Genomic DNA, 23,243 nt, shown 5'->3' with positions numbered 1-23,243 from the left:
CAAGTTGGAAAGCTACCTGCCAAGTCACATAATACCACATAATTAAGAAAACTAAAAATACTACTCCTGCCTCCCTGCTTCAGCATTGCTTCACCATATACGTACCCAACATCACTGCTTTTAAAACACCTGAAAGTGGTGTATGATATGTATAGGCCAAGCTTATACAACTAGAAAGTTGTTTAATATTCCTTACGTACATATGCCTAAACATTTCTGGGAATAAGAAGTCTTTGAACCCAACAGACATGATTTCTGGAGCTGCCATGTACTGTCAACTGCCCATTTTTTCCTCTTTAAAACTACATAATATTAATACATGCAGTATTTGCCTCTTTCATTGCTATTAACTATGATTGTTAAACTGGTTTGTTGAAAACTTTGGTTAAGAAGTTTTCATTGCTAAGATTTTTATTTTATTTGAAGATAATATTTTCAAGTGGCAGTAATCAGAATAAGGCCAAATAAGAAAGAACCAACCACTGCAGGCAGACACCTTCCACTAACAACCACATCCCTGCAGCAAGCTACAGGGCATTCTGGGTGAACACTGCATCCTGCTGATCTCATCTGCTCAGGGAATTGCAAGATATAAGAAACTTCTGCAACAACTATTTGATAGGCAAATCATGCTCACCATATAGATGCTACGTCCACATTTGAATAACTTTCCTTTACTCATAAATTATGTCAAACTACTAGAAGAGTTGCTGTGCTGACAAAACGCTGGCCACACATGACTGAGTGATCCGTTGAAGTTAATACGCCAGCTACCACTATTTTTAACCTGGCACCATTCTACAGCTTTTAACAGTGGCCAGTTAGCTATTCATAGAAGACCTCTAACATACTAAAACTAACACAGAATCTGTTAAGGACTTATTGACCATTTCATTTTGTATTTACCAGTTAAAGAATTTAAACAATTGTAACAGAAGCAAAGGACAATTAACATGTAAGTACTTGAATGACTTAAATTCAACTGACCTCCCTTGCTTCTTGCCCAGTTCTTTAAAGCAAGGGACACACAACAAGTTGGATTACACTACAAAATAGGCTAAATGCTAGCATATATAGTTGCTGTGTATACAACATTGTGTAACAGAAATGCGTTTATATGGCCAGGCAAACAAGTAATTTAGCCCACATGACATTCAGTACCACTCCAGTGACAGTTGGCTCTGGTATCTCTGCGCTAGTTTCCAGTGCCTCTGACCAAGACCTTTCAGTGCCAAGGAACCTGGAAACTGATAATCCAACAGGGCTGACTGAGCAGGCAAGGCAAGGTCAAATGGCCCTATAAAGGACCCACGAATCCTATTAGAAGTTGCAAAAGGGGGAGATGCTATAATATGCTATAATTTTGAAGGCATGTGAAGAAAACACCCTCTGTATCCTCTAGATGGTCTTGGTCAGTAGACCAGCCACACTTTTCATTACTTAATATACAAACTTGCAAAGTGGAATCTGCACAGCTGAAAAAAAAACAACTTCCTATCCAATACAGCTAACCTATTTGTCATTTTTAAAAGCCATCTCACTCTTAACCACACAAGTAACACAGATCACAAGTTTATTCTTTGTTTAACATGTATATATGACACCAGTAACAGCAACATTTGCCATCCTTCCTACATGAACAACAAGCAGCCACCACAGACACTAAAACCTTCAGCCAACCATTTCAACTGCATCTGTTCCTACAGTCTTTCATGAACATGAAACTGGCATGTTTTAAAAGTACCTCCATACTCACTATTACCCAATTTCAGAAAAAAGGTACAGAAGAGCCTACCACCCTTTGGTGTCATGTGCTAAAACCCTGAGAAACCCAAGTAGCTGCAATTCCAGCCACCATATTAAGAGCAACTTCTAGAGTATTAGCCTGCTCAAAGTCTACTAAAACAGCAGAAGTACTAAAGGAAGCTATCTGGTCATACCTTCTATTCCAAATGGTGCTGTCTGGCTTCCTTGACATTTCCCCCCTCGCCGTGTCGCTTCACTCCCCTCACTTCAATATTGCTCCCTCCCTCACTAGGCCCTAGGACTACAGCAGAAGTTGGTGACACAGCAATAACTGAGCTAACAGTGTGCTCATCTCAGTCGTTGCATGAAACTATTTAAAGTGAATACTGTTTTGTCTGCAGTGCCCCTGTATATCTGTGTGCACAATGAATAAAATACTATGATCTCTATGACATACTCAGCTCTATGAAATAAAAAGTCCTTAAGTGAGCCGGGGCTTTTGGTATGAAAGTCATGTTTAACTCCCTACAATATGTAATTTTCTAAAAAACAAGCTTTAGTTCACTTGGAATAGAAGTCAGTACATACATTTATTTTCCATTCCAATGAATGTCTAACTACATTCAAATTTGTAAAAATACCATTTTGGCTGTCAAGCTTACTGCCCCCAGTTAAAGCAAAAATCTATTTTATCTGCTTAAATAAAATCTTTTCCATGACGATTTTTGGCACTAATCATCAGGCAAACAAGGATTTTTTTTTTAATATATACTTAAAGTAGGGCAATCTTTAAAAGTTACTCCAAATTCAAAGAGAGATTAAAAAATGTAACTATTTAAAAACATGGCAGCAGTTAAATCTGATTAAATATTTTGATGTATATCTACTAACAAAGCCTATAAAATACAGTTCTTTTTAAGGGTCCTTTTAAAAGAAACTACAACTTGAATAGCAGGTTTAAAATCAGTAAGAAGTATTCCATTTCTGCACATTCAAAAAAAAATCTGCTTAACCTTAGGCAACCACTTTTCCATTCTTAGCCAAAAATTGAACATTTCACTTTGATCAATCATTTTAAAAGTTCAGGCCTTTCTCCCATATAGAAAAAGAATGATTTTACCAGCATTTTCACCTCATTCATTTACCACAGATAGTAAATTTGAGCAAAAGAGCAGTAATGAAAAATATGATTATTTATCACAGATTAACTGATGATTCTCAAAAAAACTCCAAGTTCTTCACATTCACTTTTATTTAATCGCCTGAGGCAACTGGTGCAACTAGAACTGTATTTGTGTACCTGAGTTTAAAGGAAAATCCTGTAGTAGTAAAGCAAGTTAAGAAGGACTATACTGAATTCTGTAAGTACAAACTATTTCTACTTCTTCAAGATTTCTTAGTAGCAAAGTCACGATTTCAGCTGGGACAAAAAATTTTCTGTGCAGAGGCTCACACAAGGCTGCATTTTGGTTTTCTGATGAAAATAGTGGTGATAACACACCCATGGTTTCAGCTGTGGCAGAGCAGTATTTACACAGAGCTAAGGCTATTTTCACTTCTCATGCTGCCCTGCCAGCGAGGAGCCTGGGGGTCCACAAGAAGTTCACAAGGGGACACAGCCAGGACAGGTGACCCAGCCTGACCAAAGGGATATTCCATACCACATTGTGTCATGAGCAGAAATGAAAGATGGGGTAAAGAGAAGAAGGGGAGGGATGTTCTAAGGAATGGTGTTGGTCATCCCAAGAAACTGTAACAGGTGATGAGCCCTCCTGTCCTGGAAGTAGCTGAACACCTGCCTGTTGATGGCAAGTAGCAAACAAATTCTTTGTTTTGCTTTGCTTGTGCACACAGCTTTTGCTTTGCGAAGTAAACTGTTTCTATCTTACCCCACGTGTTCTCACACTTTTACCTTTCTGATTCTCTTCCCTTCCCACCTAGGGAGAGCGAGCAAGCAGCTGCGTGGTACTAAGCTGCCTGCCAGGGTTAAAAAAAAAAAAAAAAAAAACACTCCTGAGTTCACTTCTGCCTTGACATTTCTCAACAAACTGTTTTCACTAATACCTAGGCCACAGATTTAAAAGCAGTAATTAAGCCTACATTTTGATAACCACCTGGAGTTCTGGGTTTGTATTTTTTTTTAATGTTGTATTACACTACAATAAAGCAATTCAAGTCTTTCCAGACCATGGAACCATTGCCATATCCAAATTTTAGTTTCTTAAGATTCTGTGTGTACTGGGCACACCGCAGTTTCCATACATGCATACCACCTCCTTCCTCACAAAGCTTATGTAAAGGCCAACACATGCTCAAGAATGCAGTGGCTGAGAACTGTTTTTTTTGCAACTACCCTTCCTATCTCCTGTGGCCTTTGTGGCACTAACAACAGAACAGAAAGTGATAAGAACACCCATCACTGTGCCCTTAGCATTTATTTAGGTGTTCAGGAAGCACAACAGGTAGATGCCTGAGGCGGGAAGAGATGGAAGTAGGGAGATAAAAGAATAAGAAAGTAGGAATAATAGAAGTACAGTAACAGAAAGGATCAGGAAGAGCACAGGATGATACTTAAAACTCCAACTGTTGGAGCACACCCATTACAGGTTCTGGAGATTAGCCCACCACTGCATTTTAGCTGCACAGCACAGGTAAAATTTGGGTACACTGGAGGGGAAGAGGCAAGAGAGAGGACGTTCTTTCAGTTTCCTAAGTTATTTTCACAGAAGTCATATTAAAAACAAATTAAGGTTCCACAGACAGCAAGTAAAATTTAGGATGAGACCGAGCACGTGCATGATACTTGACTGCAATAAAAAGCATCATTTTTCCTTCCAGCCTCCTTGTTACATGATGTAGTTAGACTGAAAGACACTAATAAATCATATCAAAGAAAGAACTAGTTTTTTCCTCAGAACATTCTACAAGAACATAAATCCTTTATTCATCACAGAAATTCTAAAAATAAAAAAAACACTTCTGCAGTCTGTCTCTAAACTAAAAAAAGTATCCTTTCTGAAATTCTGTTATTCAAAAAAAAAAAAAAAAAAAAGAAATCCCCCAAAAGAAAAGTAAGAATAGTTTCATGCCTGAAGGGCAATAAATATACTACATAAAATTTACAGAACAGAAAAATAACCACAGCCTTTTGTACAAATACACTTACCAAGTCACAGAACTCAAAAACTAGGAGGTAAGGAATGGCTTCCACACACTGCCCAATGCACTGGAGAACATTTGGATGCTGAAGAATGCTGGGAGTGATAATACAGTTAAGTCAGAAAGATTACAGTGTACATTATTCGCAGTATAACATAACACACTGAAATCTCAATTGTAAATTTCAAAACATAATCGGGGGCAGAATGAACAGAACGTGTGAGTATCCAGCCACAGATTCTCTTTGCACCTTTATTTTGTATTGCTGCAGCATATCATCAAGAGCAGCTGAAACTCAGAGGCTCTCAAAACCACTAAAACAGCACAGCCACAAAAAAGTCACACCTATCCTCCCACCCCCACCACTCCCTTATACCAAAAATAAGTGTTCATGCATGCAACTGGTTTGTGAACTACACTTGAGGAACTGATCTGGCTAAAAGCTAAACCCTTTTTTTAGCCAGGCTAGCTCCCTGCCAGATGAGTTTCTTTTTCTAAATTGCTTCAAAAATACACGTGCCAATGCAGCAGAAGGTATGAGAATTCTTCTGACAACCGCCAACAATTTAAGGCTATTTGCAAAGGTAACTAGAACATTAGAAAGCATCTGTAACATATTCAGGCAAGGTAAGCCACACAAAAGTATACCTGGTAAACTACAGTACTCTCTATTCCAATCAAAATATGAGAAGAGAAATTAGAATACCTTTAATATATCAAGTACCTTTCTAGTAGGCAAAGACTCAATTTCTAGAAGCAAGTAGTTCCAAACAAATCCTGACATTTTTTTTTTGCACAAGCCCAATTGCAAGCTACCTGTACAAAATTTAGTTTTTAGCACTATGCTGTGTTCATTTAATAGGGGAATTTTCAAGAAATTTAAGTGTATCTGATAACAGAGTGTTACCAGTTCTCCTACTTCCAATACAAAATTCAAATACAGGATTTAAACCTCACTTCTTAAACTCAAGTAATTAGACAATGATAGTTTGCAACATCAGGATTTCTCCAAATAGCAGAATAAAATCTGATAAACCGAACCAAGTACATTTCCCAATCATGAACAAATAACTACCAAACACATTTATACAAAGAGCTTACATCTAAGCAAACTTGTATTTTGTCACTTTGAATCAACTATATTTTCATAAGACAAGACTTTAATTTGTAAGGCAGGGCAAGCAGAGACAGTAACACTGAACAAATATTTCTGCAAGTCATAAGCAATAGTATGAAAGTATTTAAGATAACCTAGTTACGGTTTACTTACTAGTATGGTTCTCCATTTCTTAAAAACTGTTCTTGCTCCTTGAGACCTGCACTTGCCTTCAATTCTTTCACTATCACTCTTGCCACACTAGTGCCTGTATAGATCTCTCCAAGCAGAACCTGAAAAATGATAACCGTTGTCTTTAAATCAGTAAAAAATTGAGTTTCTCTACAAAAGAAAAAAGAGCTAAAAACATGGTGCATGGAAGATTTTCTGGCTTGTCAACACATGTAGAGCTCTGATAATTAAACACACATACTTAATAAATCTTGACAACTGATCAACACATCAGCTTTCAGAAAATGTCTTTTTGTGAAGATCATTTATTTACTTAAGTGGTTTTTTTTCCTAGAAAACATTGGTAGTAACAGAAACATATTAATTTCATCCCATGGAAGTGAAATGTCTAGATAGTGGCTTTGGTAAGAAATTGAATTTAAGTTAAAGAAGCACTAATCATAGCTAAAAAAAAGTGCGTACAAGTAAACAATTTCAACTATAGCTCTTCTTATGCTATTATAACTCTTTTAAATAAAGAGCATCATATTAAAGGAAATAGAGTAGTCTGGTTAGTTAGGAGGAAAACTCAACCTGAAGTACAACGTTAAAGAACTCCTCACCTTTCCAAACCAGCCATTTCCAATTTCCTGGATGTAGTTTAGACTTTGACGTGCAACTTGAGACTTTGATCCATCTGTTATACACAACAAAACAAACGTTACATGCAGCTAACCACTCAGATTGACAAAGTTAAACAAACATTGAGGAAAAAATGCATGCTCCTAGAATATTTATTCCCACTTACATGCATATATATTCATGCTAAACAACAAAACGTAGTATGAACAAAATGAAGTATGAAGGCAATGTGACAATAGTATTCAAGAAAAACTTTTCAGCTTCTAAACCATTTGTACCAGAATACCCACCCCACCCAAAAGATGTGTCTCTATGATACGTAAACCTCTTTTTTAAAAAAAAAGTTCAGTAAGACAGCAAAAAAATGAGTTCTAATTCCAATACAAGTGTATCATGCACTGTACTGGGGCATGGAAAATTACACACTTACACAAATTTCTACGTAAACAGAAGAAAAAACAAAACACTCACTGCTTCTATATCTTAACATTTATAGTTATAGAGTTACCATTTTAAGAGAAAAGGGTTGACTGCTTTACTCTTCAGTCCAACTGCCCTACTTATAGCTACCATCTGGAAGGAGGACATTTTCTGACTAAAAATACTTTGCATAAAGAGCATAGAGAGGCAAAGGACAGAAAGCAAGACAAAGACCTTGGCAGAGGATCAACAGAAACAAGGGTAGACTCTATACTATAGAAGAGATTCAGCAGCATTCTCTCTCTTACAGTGATATTAAGAAAGGGATACAGCTGAAACAGTAGGACTGCTGTCAAGTAAGAGATTCAACTCTTGCTTCCATTTAAGACTAATGTCTAAAGTCCAATGAGAACTCAGCCATGATGACAACTACTAAAGCATGGAAGCCACCGATATCCCCAGAGCATTTCAAGCCCTTTATGCATGTAGATACATAAAGGAAGCAGTCTAAACAGATTTAAGTCAGTTTCAGTCTTTTAAGCTAGTATATATAGCACCTGCTGAAAGTTATATTTTAAGTAATTTCACACTATACCCTACAAAAATGTAGGGTTAATTAACTCAGTTTAATTCAATCTGTAACAGTTAAACTTAAAAAGTCTATTTTACCTGCGCGAGATGGAAACTGGGAGGGAGTTGGTAAAGCAATACTGGGAACTGAAAGAGTAAAAACTTCTGCTGGAGACTGAACTGATGGAGTATCTTCTGCTGGAGGTGTAAAATCTATTTCATCATCGAAGTTATCTTCAAATTCCTGAAATAAAAAATATTAGTACTCAAACTAGTGTCTTAAAAATAGCACTAATACATTTCTTTTAGTTTCTTATCTGAATACATAAACTTGACTACAATAAAATAACCACCTGAAGGTAAAATATTACCCATTACAAAGGGCTTTGTTTTTAAGTGAGATAACCTGCTAATATTAAAAGAAACCATCTGAAAAGCTGAAAAAAATTAACTGTAGTTTTTAAAGCATTTCATCTGAATGAGCAATGATAAGGAGGCTCATTTTTTCTAGACAGTGACAGATTTTTTATACTTCTATTCCTTGTTTTCAGATTATTGCTGAATAAAGGAATTAAAGCAATGAGTACTAACTTCATCAAAAACACGTAGGTTTTTTCAGGGACTTTCCTCAGAAATGAAAGCAAAACTCAAGTTTAGAAACACCAATGACTGATGTTTCAAAAGTAACCGTTCTCTGATAACACCTTCTTAATAGATTTGCAACCCTGGGTATACAGCTTCAATAATATTTGCCAGGAACATCTTAAAACATCTTAAACTGTCAGCAGACTAAACCCAGCAAATGAAAACAAAGAGCAAAAAAAAAAAACCAGTACAGTAAAATTGTCTCGGGGTATACTTTTGCTACTGATCCTAATAGATAGTAATGATTTTGAAAAGACATTAAAAATCCTTACTGCAGCATGGATCAAGTACTTAACCAGCTGCAACAGTATTTTACAGCATGTAGAAATACATTTGCCAGCTATTTCAGAAGAGGAAATGTATGGCAGCAGAAGTGTCACTAACCACAAAGTATTAGCACAAGTAATAAGTACCCTGGAAATCAGACTGCATCTGCAAATACCACTTGTATATAACATCTGTAAGTTCAAATGCTTACCTTGAAATCTATCTCAGGGTCTTTGCAGCAGGAGACACAGTTTACAAGCAGTATTACCAGTACTACTAGAGTACATACACACAGAATCACAAAAGATGAGGAAACTTCAGCTGTAGCTCCTTGTCCTAGAAGGAAACATGTATGTAGTATTATATAAATTATATACATGTAGTATTATATAAATTATTATATAAATGTAGTATTATATAAATATATTTAGCAATTTAAGAAGTTCCTTCAGAATTTATTTCTCCCTCAGAATTCCCTCAGAATTTATTTAAAAGATAAGTTTGAACATTTAACTCTGAAGATATGATTAAAGTAAAAAAGAAACTGACCAAAAGGACAAAACTGGCAAAATATTTGTATGTTCTATACGCTGCTTGCACACTTCGGACTTTAGCTAGAAGAACTCCTCGCATGAATTGTGTACAGATTTCTAACACACTATTATACGGCATTACTGTCTCTTTCAATAAATGCAATCATGACAGTCTGCCAAACACACAAGTTGTTTTCACAAGTGCAATGGATCTAACCAACTCCACCCTCAATTCCTGTTTCCTTGTGATTCTTCGGGTGATTTGTCTCCATTTCAAGTTTAGACATGCTCTCTCACCATTCTGTAAATGCATTTCCCAATAGCTCACTTCCATATTAGCTGATAAAGACGTTCTACAACACATTCTATACGAATGAGTCAGGTAATCATTCCTTGCACAGAACCAAAAACCTCACACAACATTTTAACAGAATCTTAAGGCATTGCTAGAGGAGTTAAAACTAATTTTCGTGCCTGTTTTTGATTTTAAGTTGAAGGAAAAAAAAAAAAAAGGTATTTGGGTAGTTCCCTGGGAAACCACAGCTCATATCTTGAAGGTTGGGTTATTTTTTTGTTTTTGTTGTTTGTTTTTGGTTCTTAAACAGGAACTGGTATATGGCTTGAAGAATAGTAGGACCATAACTGATTAAGATATATTTAGATATTACATCGGCATTGCAAAAGTTACACAGTGTCAGGTGACTTAGTCTGACTGGATTTTTAGGGAACCTCTAAGGATCAATGGGAACTTCTTGCAATGGAACACAATAAAGCCTTAAAAATAAAGAAAACAAGAAGTTGATCACCATAACTAAGGACATACAAACCTGCCAAACTAGCTCTTAATCTTTAAAAAAACTACAAGGATTCCGAGAAAAAGCTACAGCTGTTCACCACGTTCTGCGGAACACCTACAGAATATTTACTTATTTTCATTTAATGTAAAAGATAAATTGACAAACTACTGCTTTATCGTACTTTTGGAACTTACAAGTTTTCTGCACAACAGATTAGGAACATTAGCCATCCATACAAAAATGCAAAAATTTAAAAAGGTCTTCAAACAAGCAATGCTATTTCTAGTCTCAACAGCAGCTCTGGCGTTCCAGACTCATTAGAGGACCCAAATACTGCATTTCTATTACATGCTGTTTGAATGCACATCAACCACGACATGATGCTATTTAACCACCTTTTAGTCATAATTCTGAAAAGTCTCTGCTGAGGGTTCTCAATAGAATGATTTACATTCATTTAAATCAAGGCTCCCACGTTACGCCTTTGTATATCTCATTTATAAGCATCAACAAGGAAATGGAAAAGTAAACACTAATTTATGTTTGCTTCCCTCAGATGGTTAGTAACATTGCTAAGCAGACTGAAAATTACCTAAACCACAAATATAAGCAAATACATTGTGGAATAAACCATTAGATAGCTGCATTACTGAAATAAACACACACAGGTAAAAGGGCTTCAGAGGAAGCTTAAAAGATTCCCTTGAACTTTTAACTGAAGCCAAATAATAAAAGGTAGCTTTAGTACAGAAAAATGTAAATGGATTTATGGTACCAGGTATTACTAATTATTTTAAATGTTTTCCCAAAACCATCCCACCCAATTTCCAAACAGCTTCCTCACCTTCACAATCAACAGCCCTGAAATGAGAAGCAAACTCACCACAGAGCGTCTACCAACCAGATGCAGATTCTCCCTTATTAACACGCACCTGGAAACACATCACCACAATTACAATATATATTCTTCCCAGTAGAAAACCAAAGTTCCTAAGCCCCACTCTAGCACACCATAGAGTACAGTTTATTGCACTAGGAGGATTCTCTCAGTCTCGGAGGACTTACGCTAGTCTTCTGGCTTATTCAACTCTGAGGCATTAATGATCATAAGCTATGTTAACTGTATAAGTTAGACCCACTGTATATGCCCTCAGCTATTTATATGAAAAAATAAACAACGCATTGTGGTTACAGTTTCTTCTGTAAAGAAAACTGTAAATTTATCAAGCCTGAAGTCTAGAGTGTTTTATGCAAGTTATACTCTTCCCCATAATGTAACCACCACCGTTAAATGTCTCGAAAGGAATTCAGAAAAAAATCTGCTGCAGCTCGTTGTGTTACTTCTTAATCTTACAGAATTCCCAAGAAATTGTGTGTAATAACAGCACATAACTGGAGAAGGCAATGAAGGTGGTTTTTTTGCGTTTCTTTTTTTTTGTTCACAAAAAAAAAGATCATCTTTGAAAAGGCAACTAACCATTAGTGGTTCATTAAGATGGAAGACACCTAATCTGCCAAAAACACAAGGAAAACGTTCATATACAAAGTTATAAAAAGATGCTTTAATGTAAGAAAAATGCCAATTATCATGGGCAAGTTTCTGCAACACTTAAGAATAGCATTTCAGATGACTCACACAAGTGCTACTTACTAAGAATTACAGAATCCAGATCTATTTGGATAAACTTTGAAGTCTCACACAGTCATTAATAAGTGGTATCTTTAATTTGCACTTTTAAAAAAGATTAATGTAAAATTAAATATAAAATGACAACCTATAATTGAGCTAAAAATATCAGTGAAGTTATTTTAATATCTTGCATAAATACATATTCAGTGATGGAAGTCACTGATTAAATATTGGAAGTAGTGTTTGACAAATTGCCGCAGTGTAACCTCTTTTGCATTTTTCCAACTATTTCCATCTAACTATTAATTCACTGGAACTTCATAAAATGACTGCAAACTGAAAAGGTAGGAGGTGTTTAATTCCTTTTGTTTGTAAACTGTGAAAGTATTTGCAACTATTATAAAGGTGCATGTGTATATTTACAAGATCCTGACCTTAATGCAAAGAGAGAAATCAGTTCATCTGAATATAAAGGACCATTTGATTGCAAGAGTTTCTCTAATAAAAATCTGCTAAAATATATTGTAAATTAATTTTAATCTAAACCAAGATAAAAATATATCCAGTATCACTTACAATTTTGTATCTAAGTTTAAATTCTTCGCATAATAGATGCTAAAAGTAAAGCATTTATTCAATTTACTTTCAGCATATCATCTCAGTTAAGAAACTATCATCTACTGTAACTATACAGCAACAACCTACTACATTCTTTAGGAGATGAACTGCAAAACAGAACCAAAAAATACTACATGAAAAATGTGAACAACATAAAGCTTCATGCTACCTGACACACACTGTCTAGCCTGCTCAGGTCTGGTCTATCCAAACTCTTTACACAGGAGGAAGAGGCCTGGATTGTCTGAGTGCCATATTAAAATCAGCAGAAGAAGATGAGGTGTGTCTGTGTGTTTCTGCATGGTTAACACAATGCTTCACACAAATGTTTAAAGCTAGCAAGCATTTCTTCTCAAAACAATATCTAAATGACTTTTAAATGATGAACACACAAAAATAAAAAGGGCTTTTTTCTCAAAGCTTTACCATGTTAAATTCCAACTTGATGCTGTTACACACTTTTTAAAAGCATATGTTATCATAAGTAGTAGGTATTTAATTAACAGCTATTGGAAGCAGGTTCTTCAGCACCTCTGAAGACCGCTATTGCAAAAGCAAAATTTACACTGAAGTGTAAATCTGAACACAGCACATCTGAAGTCAAGCCCTGCATACGTGCAAGTACAGGAACACACAAAAACCAATAATGATAAATTATGCTGGCATTCTCAGGACCAAGTATAGACGTGAGAACAAACTTCAATAAGTACTAGCATGTCTCAAGGGGTAGTAAAAGGCTACTTCCAGACAAAGTATATTTCAAAAAAAAGTATATAGCTCAGGATTCTGTATTAAGGTTTCTGTATTTTAAGTCTACTTTCTTCATAAGACAGTAGACACATCAAATGTACCAACTAAGCAAACAAAAGTTGGTTTCTCATCTGGAACTGGTTTCCCTCTCTGTCCAATTTTCCAGTTTCGCCCACAATCACCTCAAACACTCACTCATGTCATCCGTGGCATCCTGTGCTACCATCATATAGGCATGACACGCACACCAGGCTGCCAAGCAGTAAATCCATGTTCACTTGCCAGCCAGCAGCCACCACTCAGAACAGGCACAGGATCAGATGTAACTGCCAGCCCCGTATGAGGGACAGCAGACCTGCCTCTCCCTTCCCTTACCAGAGATCAAAAGCCATGGAGCATGAACACCACCTCTCTAAAATTTGGTTCAAAGTGATTTATCATATTGTTAAAGTCTTAAATCTTCAGGAAATTGGGCTAAAAAAAAAAAAAAAAAGCAGCACAACACTGCACATTTCTAAGCTCAGGAAAAAAAATCAATGTACATGACAGACATGACTTAGTACGCTAACAAAAGACACTGCTGTGATAAAGACAGTGCAAGGCCCAGATAAAGTAAGCATTATTAGAGCAGCACAGGGAACTTCAAGGGAGCATCTGATTTTAAGCTTTCAGCACAGTAGTTGCTATGCGACAACAGTCCCACTGCATAAGCAAGTGCCTCTTTTCTTTCAAGAGCAGCTATCTAAATGGCAGCTCCACACTAATAGCTATAACTATTCCAGCACAAATCTAGCATGACAGCAGTCACTTAAACTGCCTTTTGAACACCCTGAAATTATACGATCAGGAACTGAGATGTTACCTTATGACATCAAGTCAGAACATAGCATCATTTCAAATACTATTGAATGGCCAAATCCGATGTTTCTCTCCAGCAACATCCATGATATCTGTCATAAACCTGACCAGTTTACTTACTGTGCTATTCATAGATATTAATGTAACCAGATTAAATATGTAATAATGCTAATTTATACTGTTTTTCATAAATACACATTTAAAAGCTACTCTGACTTTCCTAAGTAATGCTGTCATTTTCTTCTGTGCTAGCAATTAACTTGAAAATTAACTTGTTCTCAACTCCTACCTAGTTCTTCACATGTCAGATTTACATCGCTATCTGTTCTCACAAAGGGTTTCTCCTGCATTTGTTTACTCCATGAAATCTTCAGAGCCTTGCTGCTAATACAGACAAAACCAAGACTCAGTGTTATCTGTGTAAGAAGGCCTAGAGGTAACAGGCAGAATACTAACACAAAAGACTCTTTAAAACAACCTTAGATGTATCTTTTGTGTAATGCTTTATTAGTATGGCAAGGCAAAGCACGATGTGCCTTGCAATTCCTTTGTTTCATAAAAAAATCTCATGAGCCAATTCTGTTAGTTACTGCATTCCTATCATCTCTTTTTTTTTTTCCTATGCTCCATTTAACAGCGGAGCCAAAAACCAGCATCACCTTCAAGAGTAAGCTTCGGCTGGTATTTGTGCAGCACCATCATGCATCACAATGTTACGTTACAATAGGCTTTACAATATTATATTAGAATTGCATCAAGTCACTGTTAACCTTCAATTAAGGCACAGCACAAGCAGACGAACCTAGCGTAAGTTTGGAAGGAGTGTTATTTACACTTCAGCCATTCTTTCCAAAGGAGATGAGGAGAGCTTTAGCACAAGAGGCATGTAACAGAACTCCATATGCCAATCGGCCATTTGATTTGAATGATCATTACCAATACAGCAAGAGGAAACGTTCCCAAGATCTCAGATAACTTTCATTGACTTGATGTCCTCAGCATAATGCCAGCATCTTAATGAAATCTCAAACTGCTTCCAAATGCTCAAGTTATGTCAAGTGGTTCCTTCAACAAGCAAGTCCCTAAGAGCAGACATACATAATATCCCTCAAGGGACTTTAATCAGGTTCTCAGCTTATGTCTGAACTCTTCAGCTTTCACATTTTTAATACTTGTTGCCATTCAAAGAAAAACCCAAACATTTTAAAGCAATAAAAATCATCTGGAACAAACTACTGAAAGTTTATTAACTGAAGAGTTATTTCAAAAGCCTTCCCTCTCATTATGTTATTACTACCCTTGTATTGGATCAGGCAATGTTTGCATACCTAACACAAATAACCTTTGATATGGATGACATCTTATTTTCTCTTCTTCCTTACAACTATCCAAAATCCCAATAGCTACACTCTCAAGAAAAAGAGCTCTAAAAACTTAACAGCTGAGTTACTTGGGCACACTTGTACTTAGTCTTTCTGAATACAAGAGGCAGCAATTAACATTTTATCAATAAGAAATTGACTGCCTCAATCTGAATTTCCTTACACAGCCTAAATCAAAATATTACGCTTAAGAAGACGTTTTCAATAGTAGTGGAAAAGAAATCACAAGCAAGTTACTCGCTTACTGTATTATTCTAGACAGAAATTGAAACATTTTACCCCTCTTTACTCAACTTGGCCTTTACCATCCTTGCTTTATCCTAGGTTATTATTAAAATCCTTCATGGGGAGATGTGGACAGGATAAAAAAATAAAACAGGTGCACAGACATTTCTTTTGAAAAAACACCAGCTTTTCTTCTTCCTAACAGCTGATCATCAGAAATAAGGGTAGTGAAGACAGCAAGTGGAAATTTCCTACTGAACTTCTCCCATGAAGCCATAAAAAAGCACCTTTGCCCCCTTTCCTAAAGCTTCCCTTGTGCTCAACACAGTTCTACTCAAAGAAAAGTCAATTTCATAATTAAAGGTGTTTTGTGGACATGACCCTGAAATCATTACTGTCCCATGCAACAAACAATACATTGAAGAAGAAATATTAGCTCCTTCATATCACAACCAGATGAGTAACTGTGTCAGCAATTCTTGGCAAATTGGCTCAGTCTTCCCATTTGTCCTTAAAAAGAATACAAACCTCTCCTGTCATCCAATGCTTTTTCAAACTGTTTTATCCCATGCTCCCCCCCCAAATTATTTTACAGTGTGCTTCAAGTGAGCTTCTGCAGCTGCTGAAATCCACTTTGTACTCGAGGCTGGCAGAGGTTACGTATCCTAGGTCACAAATAGCTGTGACAACGTTGGATCCCCAAGCCATACAGCATCCCAAAACAACACTGCTCCAATCCATATTTTCTTCTCAACACTTATCCTGGCCCACCTCAGTGTTGGCAGAACAATTAGCAAGTAGCACAACCATGAGTTGGGGTTAGTTCTGTATTTGTCCTTGTTCTGTTACTCCACAAGACTTCCAAGTGATGTCAAAGAATAGCTCGTAAAACAGCCTGGGCTCAATTTTAATAAGGAATAAGTACAGGCTAGCACTTCCAGTGTTTATAGAGAAAGGTCTGTTTGAAGTTGAAGTGTTAAAATGTTGTATTTGCACAAAGCAAGATCTTAAGACAAGGATAAAAATGCAAGTCTTCAATAATAATATTTCCTATGCTTTCATGGTAATGTTTCTGGAGAATCTAGGTTAATTAAAATCTTGCAAAGGCTGCAGCTGATTATTGAGTGTGTGTGTACACACACACACTATATACACACTTAAAAAAAAAAAAAAAAAGAATTCTGCAGAGCACACTGTAACATGCTGCTAGATGTTGGTTTTAACAACATATTCCTACCCAAGGACAGTATGATTCCACGCACTTTAACATCTCTCCAATTGTGAGGCACATGAGTTGGTAGGTTTTAAAAAACAAAACAAAAAAACAGGGTAGACCACAGTCATCTAAAGTATGAGAAGATTACATATCGTGGTATCTCAAACCATCAGAGTTATCTGCAGCACGGAAACCACAATTTCCATACCTCTTCCTTCCACCACCTGAAAGACCATGCATCTGAGAGCATTGTCCAAATGCTTCAGGAACACCAGCAGGCTCAATGCCATGACCACTGCCCTGGGCAGCCTGTCCCAGTGCCCAACCACCCTCCTGGTGAAAAACCTTTCCCTGATACCCAGCCTGACCCTCCCCTGTCCCAGCTCCATGCCGTTCCCTCAGGTCCTGTCGCTGTCCCCAGAAAGCAGTGCTCAGCATCTGCCCTCCACAGCCCTCGTGAAGAAAGATTGTTTTGAAGAGACAAATTACTTCTGGTTCATGCAAAAGGAATCCACACTTGCAACATTCACTGATGGTATTTTCTAGAATCCTGATGTTAACAAAACATTTCCAATTTCCATCTAAGACTGGGATAAGGTACATGGAAAACAAGGCAATCATTTTGCCAGAAGAGCTTGTTCACCTTTATTTCTCATCCCCATCCACAGATGAAGAACCTCTATGAGAGAGAACAGGCCACATGCCTGATTTCGGAGAACTGAATCTAGCCTACAAGCTGAAAGCTTAAAGGCAGTACTCAGAAGCCTGTCTGAGTACTGCCCAACTTCCCCACACCTCTTTCGTAACAGAGAAATCTCAGGGTACAAAGGTAGCTCTAGAACAATTCACATCCCTGTTGAATCACTGAAGTGACGTTTCCCTTCCATTAAGGAAACTCTCTGTGTAGCATTGGATGACACTTAGTGCTACTTCAGACCAGCTTTTCGTACTGAATTCCCTCAGCAGACAATTCCCCGACACAGCTTGCTTCACTCCATCACCCTGCCTAACCTGCATCTGGCACAACACCTTCCTGCTCCAAGTTATGCTTAATGAACCTCTCAGACTGAAACAACTGACACACTTTGAACATCTCCAATTATGTCTATGAGACGTTCCTAGTACCACTGAAGTTGTTCAAGTCCTTTCAAGTAGTACAATGAGAACAGTTTATATAGAGCAATCAAAGTGCCAAAGCTATTGCAGAACCCCACCAGGCTCCATGTACTAGATACACTCAACAGAACGGCAGGCCCAAAATGAAGTTTAAGGAAATCCAGTGCTCCGCGCATTGTACTTCTGCTGCTGAAATAGCACATTAGGAGCAGGACAGAGAACCAGCCTCTGGAATTATGCTGAGGATCCCCATGTCCTGCACAGGCAAACCACACATACAGGGACTGAAACCAGACTACAGCAAACATTCAGAAAATGACTTCTATTCAGATTTGCCTGACAGTTGGTCAGTAGCCCTCCCCAGAATATAACCTGGCCTTTTGTGCTTTCCAAATGTTGGCTCTGACTATATAACACAAACTCCTTTTTCATCCAGGACCCGTGGTAAAACCAGCACTCACCAATGGGGCCTTCCTTTCAAACCCAGGCCTAATGCCACAACCACAGCTTTGAGACTGCCTCTGATCAGTGCTATCTTAACATGCTACAATACCTGAGGAATTATTAAACATACCACAGCATTCAAGATGTGAGAAAACACCTCAGAAAGGGGCTGCCTCCTCTAAGTACTGCTTCGGTTCTAGCAAACTCTAGACACCTTACAGCCAGAGGCAGAGAAAGCAGACCAAGCCTGTGAACAAAGTCTTGCAGGGAACATTCCTGCAGGCCAAGAGCTGGGGTTGCCTTCTTACCTCAAAGTCACAAAGTCACAGAGAGAAACAAAAGATGAAAGACAACCCAGCAGCTCTAGCTCTACAATTATTAGGCATCTGGGTCAGAAGTTAGAAAACGAAATACAGGGAGAAGTAAACAAATGTAGTGCTTGAAAGAGAGAAGAAAGGTTAGGTGAACAGACCACTCCCAAGAAAACTATACCATTGATTAAAACCCCTTTACAAGGGAGATTTTTCTTAACTTCAAATGATCTGGGTCTCTACCTTGCATATGCTTAGAAAATTGCTTTTCTCATAATGTGCAACTGTCAGATACACTGTACAGAGATCCAAACCACAGGCCACAACCACAAGCAGGCCCCAGGCCGACACAAGACCAAGCAAAACATCAAGCCAAAGCAACTCAAAACCAACAGCTTTCCCAAGAGTACACGTGAACTACAGAACTCATCTTAGCAAATAAAAAGAGAAGAAAATCTCACACTGTCACCTGTGGCCAGCTGACTATACTAGGTAGAGCTGCACGAACAACATCTAGCTATCTCTGGCCACTAGACACAAATTTCTGTCTCTTTTCTGGAGCTGTACATTACCAGGCTCTTCAAAAAGGCTCCACTGCTGTGCCATGCATCTGGTTCAGGAGGGCAGTCCACAAGGAAGGTCCTGGCACAAACCAAGGACTCGTGTAGGCGCCAGTGCAGCAGCCTCAGTTCAACTGAGCAGACCATGTAATTCAGCACAGATGTAAGACCAAACACACCCGTTAAAACGCTACCACCTATTCAAGTTTTGCAAGAAAATAAGAGTTCTTTTGAGTCCCTGTTCCTTTGCACTTGCGAGGACTTCATAAAGCAGAGAGATGATAGAAATGCTTTGTCTGACATTAACGTACATACCCTTGATTCACATTCCAATCTTTCTGGGGAGGCAGCTGAATTAAGGCCATGTATGAAAATCCCAGTCGAAAACAAAGCAAGCATGAATTTAAATAGAAAGCTTTAGTACAGTAAAGCAGAAGTGTCAGATTATAATTCAGTATGCTTGTCTGCAAAACAGTGCTGCTCCCAATTTCCCAAATACCCTTACTTTAGTCACACAACACTTAAGATGAAAATTGTCCTAGCTTGATGCATTCAGGTAAAATCACTGATGCCTCAGAAAAACCGCAGTATTTCATTTTTTGAACTCTTCTACTTTTAACACATTAGGTAATACATTCTTCAAAAGCTGGTATCAACTAGACCTGTCCCGAGCTCTTACCTCCAGGATAAGGTGAAACCATTAATTCAGAACTATCACCATACATATCAGTATCCTTCTTTTCCATTCACAGAATAAATTAAATTTAAGTTGGTCTAAGTATTTCTAGCTAGTAACATCTTTGACATCTTGCTTTTCCTATCTGTTACAATAATTGCTATGAAGCATACTAGGGAAACAGTTCAAGCAAAGTTTCCTTTACCACATCCTTTTTTTTTCCCAAGTTTAGAAATACAACCTCAAAAACAGGAGACAGACACAGAACACACCAATGCACACCTTCACCTGCAAACACTGTAAAGCCAGACTTAAGGAATGAGCTGCATCATTCATCTTGATCAAGACCCCGGAAACCTGACAATTCCCCAGCTGTGGTCTGGCATACTTCCACGCTATTTCCACAAAATGTAACATTTTTGAACAAGGACTCCTATCTATTCCCACTAGAACCTGCCCATTCTCACTCCTTGCTTTCTTCCTTCCTTCTTGAAAGGGAAATCTATTTATTATGGGTATATTCCATTAACTATTCCACAAAGTTCACTACAACTACTTCAGATAACACAGATCCTTTCCTCCTTTTCTGTGGATTGCCATCCTTCCAGTAAAGTGCTTGGGGCAACACACAACAAAACGTTTCTCCCCTGTCAGAGAAATAGCCCTTCTTGCTAGGTGCAGAATTGTGGGATCTTGAAGTAACTCTGAAATCCCTTACTAATTATTTTATGAAAAGCCCATTAAATTCTTCACAAGTTCACAACTCTTTAATATCAGATTGCGCATTATGGTCAACTGCAAGAACTGCCAAGGCCTACAACACCGACCATAATTTCCAAAATCATCAATGAACACCGGTCTCAATAAAGGAAATCAAAGCAGCTTATCACAGGATACATGAGAAAGTCATAATATAGCTGAAGCTGTTTTCAAACACAATTCATGCCTCCTACCCCAGCAGAGTAAAAGTTACAGGCTCGTTTTCTGGACAGTTTATAAAATGTGCTTAGTATGACAGAGCGGGTTCAAGACAAAACCGTCTGTCAACCATGGGTGAGCTATTCAAAGGAAGGGAAAAGAGGTCCTTGTAGCTTTCCAGCTGCTTACTGCTATCCTGATGATATGGGATGTGCTGCAGAATCTGCTGCACACAAAACCATTTGTACGCATTATCTCATTCAGAAAAGAAGTCTGTTGAAAGTCTTCTCAGCAAAAGTGATGCCACTGAAACTGGAAAAGGTTCCTCTTGAGGCTTTAAGGGTCTAAATACTAAATATCTTTCAATCAATCCAAATACACTGCTTCTTACCATATGGGCAAAGATACAGGAAAAAACAGGAGTTCCATTTCCCCCAAGTCCACTGGGTTTCCCATGATAGGATGTGGCAATTTACTGAATTTCAGGTAATACCCCACATACATATACCTTGGGCTAAGATTATAACCGAAGACACCCTATGAAGTTCGGGTATGACGTTCACTTCGTATTAGTGCAACATTACAGCATCGTGAGTACTTCCCCTAGCAGTACTATACTTAACATATCTAATTTAGCCTCTTTTTAAAAAAGGTAACTGTAATGAAATTTCCTGCAATATGTCCAATCAACTTTTCATTCTGACAGCTAAGCTTTTTGCCAGTGTCGTAGAAATTACATCTTCAGCTCCAAGCTTTGTAAGATACATGATAGTCCTGATAGCAGAGCAATTTTTATTAAAATAAAATAAAAAAAAAAACAACTAGGCTTCTTCGAGAATACTTAATGCAGACATCGACACCTAGCTTTAAATAGAAAAACTAATAACATGTCAGGAAAAGACAGACAGAAAAGGAAGAAACCGCCACACAGACCTGACTACACTGTCTTACCTTGGGGCCTGATGACAAGCCAACGTTATTTGCAAAATCTTCAACCATTTCATGAGTGAGAAAATTATCATTTAGTCTCAAAGGAAATACAAATGTGACTGACAGTTCTTGGTTTTTTTGGTGGCTTACTTTTATAGAAAGACTGACCTCAAGGAAGGCTGACAGAAGGAGTAATTCATGAACAATTCTTAATTTTTCTTGGGAAGAAAATAAGTGGAAAAAAATGCATGGATCCTGCTAAAGGCAGCATGTGTTCCACTGCCAGTTTTGATACTTTCCGTGGACCAGCAGCCAAATTACCTATCTCTGTGCTTCAGATCTGTCTCCCTCCCCACTGCTGCTGCTTCTCCACTCCAAATGTGGAGTCTATTTCAGCTGCTAAACTCTTGAGGACTGAATCTCAGCGTGCATTCAAGCCAAGCCTAACCAAATTCTGTCCTAACACAATTTTATGCTTGCAAGCTGTGATAAAACACATACACACAAAAAAGCGGTTGTTACCTATGCGCACTAATAAACCTCCCAGCAGTAATTCCTAACGTTGAGAGAGCACATTTTTCATTCTATGTCTCCAGGATAAACAGGAAAACGAGGCAGGGAAGCGGAGGCAGGCAGCGTTACCTAATGCATGACAAACAAGCACGGACTCCGTGCCTGCTCAGGGAGACGATGGAGCGAGGGGACCCGGCTAACCGGGCCGGAAACGAGGGAAGCACCGTCTGCCCTCGGAGCCTCCACCCCGCACCGGGAGCCGGGCCGGGCGGTCCCCACGGAGCAGGGGAATCCCGCGGAGCCCTGAGCGGCGCCCGCCGCAGAACAGCCGCATGTGGCCGGACACCCCGCAGCGATGCGCGACCCCCTCGCGGCCCCCCCCCGCCTCACCTGCCGCTGCTGACGGAAACGGAGCCGCCCCGGCGGCGCCCAGGAGCAGCGGGAGCAGGAGGGCGGCGGGCAGGCCGGGCCCGAGGGGCTGCGGGCAGAGGGGCGGCGGACCGGCCCCCCGCCGCCCGGCCCCGCCGCGCTGCCGCATCCCCTCCCCGCGCTGCCGCCCGGCGCCCGAGCCGGGGCTCTCGGTTCCCAGCGGTTCCCAGCGGATCCCAGCGGATCCCAGAGGCTCTCAGCGGCTCCCCGCGGCCCCCCCGGCGGTCGCTGCCCCCTGCCTCGGCGGCGCCGCCGCCCGCGACATCGGCCCCGCAGCCCCGCTCCCCTCACGGAGCCCCGCCGGCCGCCGCCGCCATCTTCCGGGCTACCTGACGGGGAGGGAGGGGCGCGCTGCTGACTGGCAGCCCGGCGGGCCAATCAGCCCGCGTCTCGCTATAGTAAGGCGGGAGCGCTGGGCGGCACAGGGCCGAGCTGTGATCGGCGGCCGCATCAGCCAATCGCTGCGGGCTGGGCCGAGCGAAGGCTGCGGCTGGAGGAGGGCGGGACGCGTTCGGCGATCGGCCCGCAGTACGGGCCGCGGAGGGGGGCGGGGCTTCTCCGGCATTGAAGGCTCCCTCCGCCAATCGGCGGGGAGGAGGAGCCCGGCCGAGCCCGCGCAGG

At 39.4% G+C, this 23,243-nt stretch overlaps 1 protein-coding gene across 1 annotated transcript in view; it reads right to left on the bottom strand.

Moving 5' to 3' along the window:
- The window catches only part of LMTK2 (lemur tyrosine kinase 2), a 43,595-nt gene extending 20,627 nt beyond the window's left edge, over positions 1 to 22,968 (bottom strand). The window contains exons 1-6 of the mRNA XM_068699072.1: positions 22,584 to 22,968; positions 8,928 to 9,052; positions 7,904 to 8,048; positions 6,796 to 6,869; positions 6,176 to 6,294; positions 4,913 to 5,000 (exon numbers count right to left, since the gene is read on the bottom strand). Coding sequence (XP_068555173.1) covers positions 4,913 to 5,000; positions 6,176 to 6,294; positions 6,796 to 6,869; positions 7,904 to 8,048; positions 8,928 to 9,052; positions 22,584 to 22,731 — 699 coding nt within the window. The 5' untranslated portion in view covers positions 22,732 to 22,968. The remainder of the gene's footprint in view (positions 1 to 4,912; positions 5,001 to 6,175; positions 6,295 to 6,795; positions 6,870 to 7,903; positions 8,049 to 8,927; positions 9,053 to 22,583) is intronic.
- Positions 22,969 to 23,243: the final 275 nt, after the last annotated feature.

Source organism: Anas acuta, chromosome 15 (genome assembly GCF_963932015.1).
Source record: "Anas acuta chromosome 15, bAnaAcu1.1, whole genome shotgun sequence".
NCBI classification, from domain to species: domain Eukaryota; kingdom Metazoa; phylum Chordata; class Aves; order Anseriformes; family Anatidae; genus Anas; species Anas acuta.
Note: the sequence above shows the minus strand (reverse complement) of the source record. Positions and strands in the feature narration are given on the sequence as shown.